The sequence below is a fragment of the Pan paniscus genome, chromosome 9 (assembly GCF_029289425.2).
Source record: "Pan paniscus chromosome 9, NHGRI_mPanPan1-v2.0_pri, whole genome shotgun sequence".
In the NCBI taxonomy this organism is placed as follows: domain Eukaryota; kingdom Metazoa; phylum Chordata; class Mammalia; order Primates; family Hominidae; genus Pan; species Pan paniscus.
In genome coordinates, this window is record NC_073258.2 from 119823553 (window position 1) to 119840619 (window position 17067).

At 47.1% G+C, this 17067-nt stretch overlaps 1 protein-coding gene across 15 annotated transcripts; it reads left to right on the forward strand.

The window, feature by feature from the left end:
- The first annotated feature begins 2712 nt into the window (after positions 1–2712).
- Positions 2713–16825, forward strand: HINFP (histone H4 transcription factor). Of its 15 annotated transcripts, XM_057299265.2 has the most exons (12): positions 2804–2864; positions 3008–3238; positions 4793–4909; positions 8167–8357; positions 12494–12723; positions 13304–13415; positions 13599–13751; positions 14264–14341; positions 14429–14549; positions 14632–14770; positions 14863–14987; positions 15854–16825. In XM_057299265.2, the coding sequence occupies exons 4-12, from the start codon at positions 8177–8179 to the stop codon at positions 16266–16268; spliced, it is 1554 nt and encodes a 517-aa protein (XP_057155248.2). In that variant the 5' UTR covers positions 2804–2864; positions 3008–3238; positions 4793–4909; positions 8167–8176; the 3' UTR covers positions 16269–16825. The 15 variants fall into 15 exon arrangements, with proteins under 15 accessions (XP_054950954.2, XP_034789762.3, XP_003820055.3 ...); XM_057299266.2 differs by lacking the exon at positions 3008–3238 and having other exon boundaries at positions 15714–16825; XM_055094978.3 differs by lacking the exon at positions 3008–3238.
- Positions 16826–17067: the final 242 nt, after the last annotated feature.

Genomic DNA, 17067 nt, shown 5'->3' on the forward strand with positions numbered 1-17067 from the left:
TGATTGCACAAGAAACTTTTGTTGATGGGAGAACAGGTATTCAGAGTTCTACAGGACCTGGGGAATGAGTAGATGGTAACTGGAATCTGTATTGAGCTTCCAGTACTGAGCTGCCCAGAGTTCCATGGAATCACATATTTTAGTGAAGAAGAGCCTGATCACGTTTCAAAAATAGGGAATTTTTAAATGAATGAAAAAAATACGAAACATATTTTCATCAACTTAATCCATTTCACACTTTCAGAAGAGATCCACAGCTTTTAATGAGTATGAATTATGCTTTCAGTTTTTGTGGCAGCTTTTAAAGAACAAATCTCAGGATATGTCTGAATTACCCAGCCAAAATTGTGGCTTGTTTTCAAGAGAAGCAGATTGAGATAGAAGTAAACTATGCTAGACAGAATGACACTGCTTTAAATTTTGGAAACATATATATGGATCCCAGAGCAATCCTGAAATTTTTGCTCTGTAACCTATGTTTGAGTTTACACAGCTCTGTGAATGAACTTTTTCTTCATAAAATTGCTAAATAAAGCTAAAAGCTATTTTCAGTGGTGTAAATCTGAATTAAAATGAGGATGGCATTTCATGAAGTACTACTATATGCATTTTTGAATGAATAAAGTTGGTAAGATATATTTTGTTACTTTTGAATTACATTTTTTAAAACGCTTTTTTTTTTTTTTTTTTTTGAGACAGAGTCTCTCTCTGTTGCCCAGGCTGGAGTGCAGTGGAGTGATCTTGGCTCACTGCAACCTCTGCCTCTCAGGTTCAAGCGATTTTCCTGCCTCAGCCTCCTGAGTAGCTGGCACTACAGGCGCCCACCACCACACCTGGCTAATCTTTGTATTTTTTGTAGAGATGGGGTTTCACCATGTTGGCCAGGCTGGTTTCGAATTCCGGACCTCATGATCCACCTGCCTCGGCCTCCCAAAGTGCTGGGATTACAGGCATGAGCCACCGCGCCCGGCAAAACCCTATTTTAAAATAGGGACCAAGTTATAACTCACTGTTGTTAAAACCAAAATTTATGCACAAGTATGACTTTACTATCTTAATGGCATTTTAAATTTTATTTTATATATATTGAACATTTAATGTGTTTTCTGATTGTACAAATTATATAGGTTTATTTTTAGATTAGAAGATACAGAAAACTACAATGCAATAAAATATCAGTCTTAACCAACTTTATTAAGGTATATTATTTAACAAGTATGTCTTGAACCCTTACTGAGTTTCAGCCACTGGGCTGAGTGATGGGTTTTTTGTTTTGTTTTGTTTTTTGTTTTGTTTTGAGACAGAGTCTTGCTCTGTTGCCCAGGCTGGTGTGCAGTGGTGCCATCTCAGCTCACTGCAACCTGTGCCTCCTGGGTTCAAGCGATTCTCCTGCCTCAGCCTCCCGAGTAGCTGAGATTATAGGCGCCCGCCACGATGCCCAGCTAGTTTTTGTATTTTTAGTAGAGACGGGGTTTCCCCATGTTGGCCAGGCTGGTCTTGAGCTCCTGACCTCGTGTGATCCACTCACCTCGGCCTCCCAAAGTGCTGGGATCACAGGCGTGAGCCACGACACCCGGCCCACTGATGGAGTTATAAAGGTGAAGAACTAGTCTAGTGAAGAATGCAGACTGACAGTAAACAGACAAATACAATGCGACTGAGCTGTATTGTTAAATACAAGAAAGGACTATCAGGAAGACTTTTTGGAAAAAGAAGCATCTACACTGAGACCATAAAAATTAGTAGGAATCAGTCAAATAAATGTGGGAGGAGGAGAAAGGGATTATTCCAGGTAAAGAAAACAAGTTCAAGGCTTGAGAGGTAAAAGGTGGCTTGGTGTGGTGGAAAAGGTGAAAGAAATTTGCGACTGGAGAGCAAGAAATACGGTAGAGAAGGACTAAAAAAAAAGTAGACAGGGAGAGCCCAGATGCTGAAGGGTCTAGAAAACCTCAGTATGGTTTTGGAGCTTTGCCCTGAAAGCAATAGAATGCCTTTGAATTGTCTGAAGCAGATGGTAACTTGATCAGGTCTGCTTTTTGCAAAGTGGAGAATGCTTTGGAAGGAAGCAAGTGTGCACGCAGCGGGACCCATTAGACTAATGTATAAATCCTGCCTGGAGGTCATCACTGGACAGGGGAGGTGGGGGAGGCGGTGAAGATAAACAAAAGGGGATAAATTTGAAATATCCTGTTTTAAAAGGAGGTAGAATCTACAGAACTTGGCAATGGATTGGATGTGAGAAGTGAGAGGAATCAGTGATGACTGCCAGCTTTCTGACCTGAACGAGTGGATGGATGAAGGGAAGCCGAGTTTTGGGGGGAAAGAGAAACATATAATACCAACATTTAAAACATAATAAGACTAAGAGGCTGAAGGAAAGGGTAGAACCTTCAATCTGAGCCGAGCGGGGCCGACAGCGCTGGGCAGCCTCCCACGTCTTTTTCTCCGCGAGGCCCACGCAACCAGCCAACTAAAGCGAAGAACCACGTGAGGGAGACCCCACTGGGCACCAGGCGCGAGCCCTGCGCATGCCCGTTGGGTCCCGGAGGCCGAGCCTGCGCAGTGAGGGGAACTCAGGCCCATAGGCTCCCCGCCTTTGCGTCGCCCTGAGCATCGAGGCGCGGTCACGTGCTACCTTTTGCACGTATCCTGTCGCCCCTCTGTCCGCCCGGGACGCCTAGCCCCACCCACCGTTCCCGCCCCTTCCGTGTTTTGGTACGCACGGGTTCCGCCAGACACAGCTACCATTGGCTGTCAGTCGGATCCGAGAACGACGATTGGCTTTCCTTCACCGTCCCTCAAGCGCCTCTCCGGAGATGGTCTGAGGTGGGAGAAGAGCTGAAGAGACCTGGAGCCGACAGTCGGTAAGCTGGGGTATGTGCTCTGCAGGGGCTGCAGGAGGCCAAGCTCTTCCCGAGCCACCTCGGCGAGTATTCTTGCCGCTTGGCCACGCTGGTCTGCCCTGGTCCGGTCCCCTCACCCCGACTGGAACCTCCCTGCTTTCTAGTCTAGGGGCTTCGCTGCGGCTGAGACTCGGTCGCCGCCACGCCTTAGCGTGAAGGATTCCGGGAAGCCTGCGGGACTGCGAGTGGAGAGGTTTTGCCCAACGGGACGGTCTCCTTCCTTCTGTCCAAATTCTACCTGTCCTTCGAGGCGTGGTGCGGGCCCCACTGCTTAGGGGAGACTTCCTTTTCGCCTGACCGCGGAGGTGTCTCTCTGTCCTGGTCTCCCTCATCGGGTACTTTGTTTCGGTCGTTGTCTTCACGTATCAGTCTTATCTTTTTGGCCAAATTATGAGTTCTTAGGCGTTTAGGACCCTTTTTTTCTTGAATACCACAGTTCATTCATTGTCTTGCGTTACAGTATATGCCCTCTTAAGTGTTAAGAGGGTAGAGTGAAGATCATGCCCCTATCTCCTCAGAGTAGAAGCAAGCGACACAGAAAGAGAAATTAAAGAAGACAGGAGGACAGTCAGAGAGCGTCAGGGAGTTTTGCCTAGGTTTCAGATCATTCTGTATCGCCAGCTAGCTTGCCTCCTTGGACTTACCCACCAGTCTAACAGCAGGTGTATGTTTAGAATATTTGTGCTCGGCACAGTGTAGGGACACAGGCAGGTGTGATATGGTTTCTGCTCAGAAGCTTCTTATAGTCCAATTGGGTAAACGAGACTAGAACACATAAAACGACCATGGCAACATGAAAATAGGGTTGAGGTTTTATGGTGTCAGCTGTGCCAGCCATAGAACTAAGGAGCAAGAGTAGATTCAGGGATGGGGTAGTTTAGGAAGGCTTCCCGGAATGTGATTATCTCCTGATATTTATTGAGTACCTGGGGTGTGCAAAGCTCTGTGCTGAATCTGAGAATGAGAAGTGAATAAGTGATGGCCACTGTCCTGAGAAACTCCTAGTCTAGGGGAAACAAGTTTCATTGCATTGATAGCAAAGATGTGTGTGGATGCCGTGGGCAAGAGATGGGATATGCCCCCTGTACCCGGATGAATTGGGAAGGGGGTCATCGAAGAGAAGACTTTGGGGTTTGAAGGGCGAATAGAAGTTGCATAGGCAGGCCTGTCGCGGTGGCTCACACCTGTAATCCCAGCACTTTGTGAGGCTGAGGCGGGCGGATCACTTGAGGTCAGGAGTTTGAGACCAGCCTGACCAACATGGCAAGACCTCATCTCTACTAATACTACAAAAATTAGCTGGGCGTGGTGGTGCGTGCTTATAGTCCCAGCTATAATACTTCGGAGGCTAAGTCACGAGAATCGCTTGAACCTGGGAGGCAGAGGTTGCAGTGAGCCCAGATCACAGCACTGCACTCCAGCCTGGGCGACAGAGCAAGACTCCATCTCCAAAAAAAAAAAAAAAAGAACTTGCGTAGGCAGAGAGTTTTAGGAGAATGTAGAGTATTCAGAGACAAAGATGATTGAATCAGAGGAAGAGGGAATGAAGTATGGGTGAGGAAGCCAGAGAACAGCATCATGTGGGAGAAAGAGCATGATCTTTGGATTGGAATGAGGGTGCTCTTACATCAGATGAAGTGTAGAGAGGACTCACCACAGGGCTGACACACTGTAGCTTCTCAATAGATGTTCGTTTCCCTACCTAGACCTGGAGAAGTAAAATTGAGACCACTTTGAGAAGAGCCTTGCATTTCATACTGTAATAGTCAGAGGAGGTGTGGGATTTTATGACTTTTGAAGCTTTTTTCTACTTTTCTTACCACAACATTATAAAAGCAGTCAATATTCAATATTTCTTTCTTCCTTTTTTTTTTTTTTTTTTTTGACAGGGTCTGGGTCTGCCGCCCAGGATGGAGTACAATGGTGTGATCTTGGCTCTTTGCAACCTCTGCCTCCTGGGCTCAAGCCATCCTCCCACCTGAACCTCCCAAGTAGCGGGACTACAGGTGCATGCTACCACATCGGCTGATTTTTTTTTTTTTTTTTTTTTTGAGATTGAATCTTGCTCTGTCACTAGGCTGGAGTGCAATGGTGCGATCTCGGCTCACTGCAACCTCTGTCTCCCGGGTTCAAGTGATTCCCCTGCCTCAGCCTCCATAGTAGCTGGGACTACAGGCGTGTGCCACCACACCTAGCTAATTTTTTGTATTTGGCCAGGATGGTCTCAATCTCCTGACCTTGTGATCCACCCGCCTCAGCCTCCCAAAGTGCTGGGATTACAGGCATAAGCCACTGCACCCGGCTGATTTTTGTATTTTTAGTAGAGACAGAATTTTGCCATGTTGCCCAGGCTGGTCACAAACTCCTGAGCTCAAGCCATTTGCTCACCTCAGCCTCCCAAAGTGCTAAGATCGTGAGCCACTGCACTCGGCCCAGCAGTCAATATTTGTAATAGGGATTCACTAGTAGTCTGTGAGCAGCTCAGCAACCCTATATGCACCCCAGAGTGTTAAGGATGACTGGATTCTTCTCTGAGGAGGAGAAAAGGCTATGTAGGTACAGTAGGTATAGTGGGTTCAGAAAAGCCTGTATTGGAGGCATGAAGGATCTTCTGTTTTTTCGTATTTTCTGTTTTTTTTCCTTTTAGTATTCAGTAAAGGCCTTTTTTCAGAGTTCCCACCTGTCTCAGGTAGGCCAGAGAGAGCAACATGGTGGGGTCAGCAAGAATCCGTGAGAATTCCTGAGGAGAAGGTGACACTCAGGAGACAGAGCCAAGGCCGGCTAGTGTCCTCTCTGTAGCAGAAATTTTGCTTGCAACGTCACCCTCTGTTCTGTGTTTCGTTTATTCTTTAATTGTTACTCAAAGTATGCTTCTGGAACTGTTTGCATCACAACTGGGGTGCTGAGTTAAAAGGGCAGATTTCTAGGCTTAACCCCTGCCTTCCTGAATCCGAACTTCTCAGGCAGGCGCTGGATAACTACATTCGTGTGCAGATCTAAAATTGAGAGCTACCCGGGCATGGTGGCTCACATCTATAATCCCAGCACTCTGGGAGGCTGAGGCGGGTGGATCACCTGAGGACAGGAGTTCGAGACCAGCCTGGCCATCATGGTGAAACTCTGTCTCTAGCAAAAATACAAAAATTAGCCAGGTGTGGTGACACACCTGTAATCCCAGCTACTCAGGAGGCTGAGGCAGGAGAATCTCTTGAACCCGGCAGGTGGAGGTTGCAGTGAGCTGAGATTGCGCCACTGCATTCCAGCCTGGGCAACAGCGAGACTCTGTCTCAAAAAATAAAAATAAAATAAAATAAATTGAGAACCTTTAGTTTTTTGTTTGTGTGTGTGTGTGTGTGTGTTTTTTTTTTTTTTTTTTTTTTTTTGAGACAGAGTCTTACTCTGTTGCCCAGGCTGGAGTACAGTGGCACGATCTCGGCTCATTGCAGCTTCTGCCTTCCAAGTTCAAGCGATTCTCCTGCCTCAGCCTCCCGAGTAGCTGGGATTACAGGCTTGTTCCACCACGCCTGGCTAATTTTTGTATTTTTAGTAGAGACAGGGTTTCACCATGTTGGCCAGGCTGGTCTCGAACTCCTGACTTCAGATGATCCACCTGTCTTGGCCTCCCAGAGTGCTGGGATTAGAGGTGTGCACCACTGCGCCCAGCCGAGAACCTTCAGTTTCATGTTTATCTTTCTTCAATAAATATTTATTACAGACTGGGTGCAGTGGCTCATGCCTGTAACTCCAACACTTTGGGAGTCTGAGGCAGATGGATTGCTTGAGTCCAAGAATTCGAGACCAGCCTGGGCAACATGGCAAAACCCTGTCACTACAAAAACAAAACAAAGCAAAAATTAGACAGATGTGGTGGCGCATGCCTGTGGTCCCAGTTACTTGGGAGGCTGAGGTAGGAGGATCTCCTGAGCCTGGGGAGGTCGAAGCTTCAGTGAGCTGTGATTGTGCCACTGTACTCCAGCCTGGGTGACAGGGTGAGACTCTGTCTCAAGAAAAAAAATATTTATTACATGCCTAAGCATGCCTAGCAGTGTATAGACACCCAAGGTGCAGTATAAACTACACAGATACGGCTTTTTATGTTCAAATGGAATCTACATTTTAACAGAAGGTATTAGCAGAGTGGTGGAGTAAACCATTGGATAGGTTAGGTAAAGGCAGATTGTATGGCACTGTGAAAGTCTGGCAGGGGACTTATGATTCAATAAGAAATAAGGAGCTTCTAGGCTCATCTGTAGGCTCTATGGAGTAGAACCGTATATGGACTAGAGTCAGCCCAACATGACCCTACCATTACCACTAGTGTGTGGCCGTGAGCAAGTCAGTTGACCTCTGGAACTTCAGGTGTTTATCTATAAATGAGGTTAAAAATAGCACCTACCGGCTGGGCGTGGTGGCTCACACCTATGATCCCAGCACTTTGGGAAGCCAAGGTGGGTGGATCACCTGAGGTCAGGAGTTTGAGACCAGCCTGACCAACATGGGGAAGAAACCCTGTCTCTACTAAAAATATAAAAATTAGCCAGGCGTGGTGGCGGGCGCCTGTAATCCCAGCTACTCAAGAGGCTGAGGCAGGAGAATCGCTTGAACCCAGGAGGCGGAGGTTGCAGTGAGCCAAAATCGAGCCATTGCACTCCAGCCTGGGAGATGAGCGAAACTCAATCTCAAAAAAAAAAAAAAAAAAAAAGCACCTACAGCAAAGGGTGGTGTTGGTAATTAAATGACATAATGCAAATAAAATGCTTACTGTGGTGCTTGACATATAGTAAGTGTGAAATTAAAAACAAAAAGATTTATTATCTTCATTTTGCAGATGAGAGTATTCAGAAGTTAAGTTCTTGACAAAGGTCATACAGCTAGTAGGTGGTAGACAGTGGAGCCAGGATTTGAACCCTGATCCTTCTCAAAAGCCATCTGTTTGAACCTGAGCATTGTTCTGCCTCACAGAGGAATAATTCCTTCTTGGTGGGTTGCTCTGAAGCTTCATGAGAAAATGTCTGTTAAAGCGTTTAGCTCAGTGCCTGGCACACACTCAATAGTGTTAGTTTTTGTTTTCCCTTTCCACAAACACCAGACATCTTCCAGGGATTTAAGGAATTACTCCATCCTTACTGTAAAAGGGCAGGGTTTCTCATGGGTCGCTGGAACAACACGTGCTGATTCTAGGCAGGCTGCCTGCCCAGCTTTTTGCCCTCAGCAGCACCTGGGTGGAATTCTTGCAGCTGTGGATTTCTTCCTCTTCCTCTAGGGTGAAGGCCATGCCGCCTCCTGGGAAAGTTCCCCGAAAGGAGAATCTGTGGCTACAGTGTGAGTGGGGGTCCTGCTCCTTTGTGTGCTCAACCATGGAAAAGTTCTTTGAGCATGTCACTCAGCACCTGCAGCAGCACCTGAATGGCTCTGGGGAGGAGGAGGAAGAGGAAGAGGAGGATGACCCACTTGGTAAGAGAGCAGGACACAGGAAGGGGAGGAGCTCAAGGAAAGGTGGAAAATCTGGCTTTCTCTTCCTTAGAGGGAGAAGGCGGCCTAAGAGAATGGTGGTTTATTTTCCTAATTGTGTTTTTGTTGTATATAAAAACATTGTAAACTCATTTATAGAAAACACAGTCAACAAGGATATAAGGAATAAATCTGCCATCCTGCCATCAAGAAGTAATTGCTGACAGTACTTTAGTGAACATTGTTTTTGACATCTCTCTGCATGTGTTTACATATATTTAAATACAGATGAATGTGCTTTTTTTTTTTAATCATTCTGTACAAGTTGTTGGCAACCTGTGTTTTGTTGTTGTGTTTTTTTTTTTTTTTTTAACTCTTCTAGTATTCCCAATTTTTTTTTTCTTTTACTGCAACCAGTCAGAAATACATCTTACTTTTTAGAGACAGGGCTTCATCTTGTCACCCAGGTTGGAGTTCAGTGTCATGATCATAGCTCACTGCAGCCTTCAACACTCAAGGGATCCTCCTGCCTCAACCTCCCAAGTAGTTAGGACTGCAGGCATGTACCACCACCACACGCCAATTTAAAAAAAAATTTTTTTTAGAGACGGGATCTTGCTTATGTTGCCCACTGATCTCAAACTCCTGGCCTCGAGCAATCCTCCTACCTTAGCCTCCTGAGTAGCTGGGACTATTGGCTTGTGCCACCAAGTCCAACCCCACTCCCACCTTCCAATTTTTTTTTTTTTTTTTTTTGAGACGGAGTCTTGCTCTGTTGCCAGGTTGGAGTGCAATGGTTCGATCTCGGCTCACTGCAGCCTTTGCCTCCCAGGTTCAAGCAATTCTCCTGCCTCAGCCTCCTGAGTAGCTGGGACTACAGGCGCGCGCCACCACGCCCAACTAATTTTTGTACTTTTAGTAGAGATGGGGTTTCACCATGTTGGCCAGGATGGTCTCGATCTCTTGATCTCATGATCCGCCCACCTCGGCCTCCCAAAGTGCTGGGATTACAGGCGTGAGCCACCGCACCTGGCCCCATCTCTCACTTTTTAACCTTTGTCTGACTTATGTTTTAGGTATGCCTTTTACCAATAGCAAATAACTGGGATTTTAATAAAATCCAATCTGAAAACAATAACAATAGTGAACTGTATTCTATAGTACCTACTGTGTGTTAAGTATTGCTGGGTACTTTATTTTTTTTTTTTGAGATGGAGTCTCGTTCTTGTTGCCCAGGCTGTAGCGCAGTGGTGCAATCTCAGCTCACTGCAACCTCTACCTCCTCGGTTCAAGCGATTCTTCTGCCTCAGCCTCCCGAGTAGCTGGGATTACAGGTGCGTGCCACTATGCCCGTCTAATTTTTTTTTTGTATTTTTGGTAGAGACAGGCTTTCACCATGTTAGCCAGGATGCCCCTGTTGGCCAGCCTGGTCTTGAACTCCTGACCTCAGGTGATCCGCCCGCCTCAGCCTCCCAAAGTGCTGGGATTATAGACGTGAGCCACCATGCCCGGCCAGTACTTTTTTAAACCTACATTAAAGCACTATTTCCCAAAGAGCCTATGAGATAGGCACTATTATTATTATTATTTATTATTATTATTTTTAGATGGAGTCTTGCTCTGTCGCCAGGCTGGAGTGTGGTGGTGCGATCTCAGCTCACTGCAACCTCCACCTCCCAGGTTCAAGCAATTCTACTGCCTCACCCTCCCGAGTAGCTGGGATTACAGGCACATGCCACTATGCCCAGCTAATTTTTTTTTTTGTATTTTTAGTAGAGACGGGGTTTCACTGTGTTAGCCAGGATGGGATAGGCACTATTATTATACCCATTTTACAAATAAGGAAACGGAGGCACAGAGGAATAAAATAACTTGCCCAAAGTCACGGTACTAATAAGTGTGGCAGGATTTAAAAGAAAAAGGAAAAAAAAAACTTTTTTTCAGAGTAAGATGGAGTCTTACTCAGTTGCTCAGGCTAGAGTGCAATGGCGTGATCTCGGCTAATTGCAACCTCCGCCTCCCGGGTTCAAGTGATTCTCGTGCTTCAGCCTCCCGAGTAGCTGAGATTACAGGTGCCCGCCACCACGCCCGGGTAATTTTTGTATTTTTAGTAGAGACAGGATTTCACCATATTGGCCAGGCTGGTCCCAAACTCCTGACCTTGTGATCTGCCTGCCTCGGCCTCCCAAAGTGTTGGGATTACAGGCGTGAGCCACCGCGCCCGACCAAAGCAAGTTTTTTTTTAGAGACAGAGTCTTGCTATGTTACCAGGTTGATCTTAAACTCTTGGCCTCAAGTGATCCTCCTGCCTCAGCATGCTGAGCAGCTGGGACTATAAGCATAAGCCACTGCATCTGGCAGGAATACATTTTTCTTTTCTTTTTTTTTTTTTTTTTTTTTGTGGGAGTGCAGTGGCTCGATCTCCGCTCACTGCAAGGTCCGCCTCCCGGGTTCATGCCACTCTCCTGCCTCAGCCTCCCAAATAGCTGGGACTACAGGCGCCCACCACCAAGCCCAGCTAATTTTTTTTTGTATTTTTTAGTAGAGACGGGGTTTGACTGTGTTAGCCAGGATGGTCTCGATCTCCTGACCTCGTGATCTGTCTGCCTCGGCCTCCCAAAGTGCTGGAATTACAGGCGTGAGTCACCGTGCCTGGCCTTTTCTTTTTTAATTATATTTTTATTTTGCCTGTGACTCAGCCCTCAGGAGGTTCTGAGAACAAGTGTTGAAGGAATACATTTTGTATCACAACCTTGTACACCAAAGTTAAAGAAAAAAACTTGAAATAATACTTTTTTTTTTAAACTGAATGCTTTCTGCAATGTTCTATCCTATTCTCTTTTATTTAAAAAGAAAATGTGGCTTTTTTTTTTTTTTTTTGAGACCGAGTTTCCCTCTTTTTGCCCAGGCTGGAGTGCAATGGCGTGATCTCAGCTCACTGCAGTCTCCAGTCACTGCAATCTCTGCCTCCCGGGTTCAAGCGATTCTCCTCCCTCAGCCTCCTGAGTAACTGGGATTACAGGCATGCGCCACCACACCCACATAATTTTGTATTTTTAGTAGAGACAGTGTTTCTCCATGTTGGTCAGGCTGATCTCGAACTCCCGACCTCAGGTGATCTACCCACCTTAGCCTCCCAAAGTGCTGGGATTACAGGCGTGAGCCACCGCACCCGGCCCAAAATGTGGTTGATAGTTCACTGAACTGATTTCCTCACCCACTAGTGGGTCACAACACAGTCTGAAAAACTCTATTCTGCAGGAAATATGGAGGCAGCTCTCCTTCTCCCACCCCAAATTCTGTTTTAAGTCTGATGACTATGAACCATAATTGATAGTTTCAAAATTCAAGTCATATTTATACAAAGGCAAAATTGGGGAATGATTATATTTTCTAAAGTATCTGTGTTTCAAAACAAGTTAACTTATATAAAGCGCTGAAAATACAGTGCTTAGGGATGCTAGAGAGATAGGAAATGGATTGGAAGAGTTGATGGGGCCTTCTTGGAGAAGGCAGATCTTGAGCAAAACATGAGGGGAAGGAGGACTGGTGGTTTTACAAGGAGAAGTGGGAGGTGTCAGATCGAGAGGCAGCATCTTCATCAGGAATTGCAGAAACTCAAGTCAGAGGACTTGGGTGCCGGCCATTTCTGCTGTCTGTTTCTGGCATAGGTCTTGCACACACTCTCACCTCTGCCTAGACCACACTTCTTCACCTATTTACAGATATTCATCCATCGTACTTCAGAGTTCAACATGGGGACGCTTCTCAGAACACCATGTCAAATGACCTCTGTTTAATGCTTTTATAGCACCATGTATATCCCCGCTTTGTAACACTCATCACTGGTTGCAGTTTTATATTTATAGATCTGATTATTTGATGAATATGCTTTCTCCCTGACTGAAAGCTATGTGAGGGCAAGGAGTGGGACACTTTTTACTTGTTATAGTCCCTCTAACTGGCACACAATTTATGGTCATTAAATACTGGTATTTGCTAAATGAACCCTGGTAATTTGGTTAGAGTCCAGCCTCCTCACGAGTCCAGCCTCCTCACTCTCTGTTTAGTGCTGCAGGTGGAAGGTGACCTGAGCCTTGGAAAGTGTCAGACTCTTCCTTTTAAACCCCTTTCTACAGAGGAAGAATTCTCCTGCTTGTGGCAGGAATGTGGCTTTTGTTCTCTGGACAGTTCTGCTGACCTCATCCGCCATGTCTACTTCCACTGCTACCACACCAAGCTGAAACAGTGGGGGCTGCAGGCCTTGCAAAGCCAGGCTGACCTTGGCCCCTGCATCCTGGACTTCCAGAGCCGGAACGTCATCCCTGATATCCCTGACCACTTCCTGTGTCTGTGGGAGCACTGTGAGGTCAGCAGGCAGTGCCAGTAATTGGGGTGGAAGGAAGCTGGGGGTCTTAACTCTGATGCCTTGTCCCTTTCAGGGATGCCTTATATTTCCAAGATTCCTGCTAGTATCTCTCTTCCATTTCTTTTGCTCTTTTAAAATTTGTTTATTTTTTACACACAGGCTCTTGATCTGAAGCCCAGGCTAGAGTGCAGTGGTACAATCATAGCTCACTGTAACCTTGAACTCCTGGGCTCAAGCAATCCTCCCACCTCAGCCTCCCAAGTAGCTAGGACTACAGGCATGTACCACCATGCCCTGCTAACTTCTAAATTTTTTGTAGAGACAAGGTCTGGGTATGTTGCCCAGGCTGGTCTCGAACTCTTGGCCTCAAGTGATTCTCCTGCCTCAGCCTCTCAAAGTGCTGGGATTACAGGGTTTAGCAACCGCACCCGGCCACTCCTCCATTTCTGTGCAGTGCCTTTCCTCAAAATTTCCCATCCCCATCAAGTTAATTTGGGAGAGAGCCAAGAATTCTTTGGGCACATAGGGGTGAGTCCCTCTACCCACCCTCAGTCCTCACCCCAAGTTGCCCCTGGCACAGAATTCCTTCGACAATCCTGAGTGGTTTTATCGGCATGTGGAAGCACACAGTCTGTGCTGTGAATACGAAGCAGTCGGCAAGGACAACCCGGTGGTGCTGTGTGGCTGGAAAGGTAGGGCTGCTTCTTAACTTGTGGCTTCTGGAGGAAACGCTGGGGTTGCTGAAGAGCTGGGACAGAAAGGGATAGGGGTCCTACAGGGGCAAGGTTGACTGCCGGCTGGAGAGACTCAGGGGTACCAGATCCTAGGCAAAACTGGGGTTTTGTGGCAGGAGACTGATAGGGCTTCCTTCCCAGGCTGTACCTGCACCTTCAAGGACCGCAGTAAACTTCGAGAGCACCTCCGCAGCCATACCCAGGAGAAAGTGGTAGCCTGCCCCACCTGTGGGGGCATGTTTGCCAACAATACCAAGTTCTTAGATCACATCCGTCGCCAGACCTCATTGGATCGTAAGTAGTCAGAGGAAGTGGGGTGGATGCAGGCTGTCCTGCTTGGAATGGGTTAGGGGCATGTTTCTAGTGGGGGTGGCCACTGAAGAGACCTGCCTTTTGGCTGCCTCTTCTTTTTGGGCTCAGGCACCTCCCATAGTCTCTTTGCTGATTCAGATTCGTAGACATTGTTATTCAGTACTTACTGTACCTCGTATCAGTTACTTAGGGAATCCTCACAACAGCCCCATGAGGTAGGCTTCTTATCCCCCTTTTTGCAGATGAGGAAACTGAGGCTCAGAGAGGTTAAATCACTTACCTGAGATCACACAGCTAGTAAGTGGTGAAGCTGGAATTCTAACTCAGGTTCTCTAAGTCCCATGCTCTTTCCATGATACTGTGTCCATTCATAGCTCCCTAAGCTCTCCTTTTCTCCTTGGGTGGTTCCCTTCTGCCTGGGATGGTTCCCCTCTCCTTTCTGTGCCTCTCCACTACCCCTACAGCCGTCCTTTCTTCTGCCTGCCCCACCCCAGAGCAGCACTTCCAGTGTTCTCACTGTTCCAAGAGATTTGCCACAGAGCGGCTATTGCGGGACCACATGCGCAACCATGGTGAGTGGCCTGCGGCCCACAGCCTCCCTGCTGCCCTCCAAGGTTCCACAAGTTCTCACATCACAGCCTCCTCTCTGCTTCTCTCAGTGAATCACTATAAGTGCCCTCTGTGTGACATGACCTGCCCGCTGCCTTCCTCCCTCCGCAACCACATGCGCTTTCGTCACAGTGAGGACCGGCCCTTTAAATGTGACTGTTGTGACTACAGGTAAGGGGGACCAGGGACCAGAAAACAGCTCATGTTCCAGTGTTCCCCATGTCCTCCAATCCCTCCTGATTTCTCATGGCAGCTGCAAGAATCTTATTGACCTCCAGAAGCACCTGGATACCCACAGCGAGGAGCCAGCCTACAGGTGTGATTTTGAAAACTGCACCTTCAGTGCCCGATCCCTCTGCTCTATCAAGTCCCATTACCGCAAAGTACATGAAGTGAGTGGGGCTGGTGTTGGGAAGGACTAGTGGAAGTATGGGGGACCCTGGGGTGAAGAGCTGGTCTCATTTCTCCCTTCCTTCCCCATCAGGGAGACTCTGAGCCAAGGTACAAATGTCATGTGTGTGACAAATGCTTCACACGGGGCAACAACCTCACCGTGCACCTTCGCAAGAAGCACCAGTTCAAGTGGCCCTCAGGGCATCCCCGTTTTCGGTATGTCTCTCAACCCTCCTTCCCAGATTAACACACTTGTTTTTATACCTTTTCAACCAGTTTTAAAAACCTTAATTTGGGTTGGGTGCGGTGGCTCACGCCTGTAATCCCAGCACTTTGGGAGGCCAAGGTGGGCGGATCATGAGGTCAGGAGTTCGAGACCAGCCTGGCCAACATGGTGAAACCCCGTCTCTACTAAAAATACAAAAAGTAGCTGAGCATGGTGGCACATGCCTGTAGTCCCAACTACTTGGGAGGCTGAGGTGGGAGAATCACTTGAACCCAGAAGGCGGAGGTTGTAGTGAGCTGAGATCACGCCACTGCACTCCAACCTGGGTGACAGAGCGAGACTCCATCTCAAAAAAATAAATAAATAAATAAATAAAACCTTAATTTGATGGTGGTTTTATGTCTGCCATTTCCATTTAGATTCAAAGAATCCTAAGAATAATGGTGGAGCAAAGCTTATTTTTCTGTTTTTTGAATCTTGTAAGGCATGGTGCCAAACCCAATAAATGGTGCCAAAAAGTCCTGCAGCTGGAACTAGAGCTAGAGTCTAAGGGTTCTGATCCTTAGCTCCAAGGCCTTCTCATAAATCCTTTGACACTTTCGCCCTCCAACACAGTTAGTCAGTCTCTGTTTTTCTGGTTGGTTTTCTATATAAAACTTTCCATTTTGAGTAATGATCTTTCCCTCTTGCCTTTTCTTCTACATATTCCAATAAAGACCTTTTTTGTCTTCAACTCCTGTCACTTGGAATCCAGGACTTCTTCCATCCCTCATGTTTGTTCCTTACTTTGCCAGCCTCGGCCATTTCTGTATCCCCCTGCCTGGGTTTGCTGCCCTTTATGCTCCTACCTCACCAGGTACAAGGAACATGAAGATGGCTATATGCGGCTGCAGCTGGTTCGCTACGAGAGTGTAGAGCTGACACAGCAACTGCTGCGGCAACCACAAGAGGGATCGGGCCTGGGAACGTCGCTGAACGAGAGCAGCCTGCAGGGCATTATTCTAGAAACAGTGCCAGGGGAGCCAGGACGTAAGGAAGAGGAAGAGGAGGGCAAGGGTAGCGAAGGGACAGCCCTCTCGGCCTCTCAGGACAACCCCAGTTCTGTCATCCACGTGGTGAATCAGACCAATGCCCAAGGCCAGCAAGAGATTGTCTACTATGTGCTGTCTGAAGCCCCAGGGGAGCCTCCCCCAGCCCCTGAGCCACCTTCAGGGGGCATCATGGAAAAGCTTCAAGGAATAGCTGAGGAGCCAGAGATCCAGATGGTTTGAAGGCCGCAGAGCCAGACCATTTCTTCCCCAGGTCCTGGAGTTTGAGCCAGGCAAGTGGCAGTGCCCCTAGTGGGCAGCCGTTGCCAATGGATGCCTTCAGGAGTGGTGCCGAGAGCAGTGTGGTCCACTCTGGCCTGGGTTTGCATCATTCTGCAGACTCTAAAGACTTCCCTTTTCTGCCAGACTACATTTTGTGGGGAGCCTGAGGACTTTGGATTCTTTGAGGGGATCCTGGATGTGTGTGTTCTTGTTAAAGAGGCTGTTATCAGGCTTAACCGTAACCCTCAAGATCTGCTTGACAGTGATTAAATCCTTAGCTCACATCCATTCCCATCTTTCGGGCTCCTTAGGCCCAAGGATGGCATGTGACTGGTCCCTACAAGGGTCCTTTCTTTGTCACCAGCCAAGGCATTGATAACCAAGTAGCCATTTTCCTCTTAAGGTTTCCTCTACAACCCCAAGGACTTTCATGATTATCCTCAGGGACAGGATTGGAGGCATTGAGCGTGTTTATTAACAAATTGTTTTTGGTAATAAAATAAATGCTTGGACTCTTATTTGTTTCTTCTTACATTTGGTGGCAGTTTACTAGGTAATGAGGAGATATAGCCACCCAGAAGAGGAGCTAAATAGTTAGGCTTGTTCCCTTTCTGGTGACTCAGGTGGTTTGTTTTTTGTTTGCTTAACTGTCCTGTTGTCTTCTCCTCCTCCCCTTGGTGAAACTTCGCTATTCTCAGAGCGTATGCCATTTCCATGGAGGTCCCAGATGTTTGGCTGTGAGTGGGCAGTAGTGGTGCTA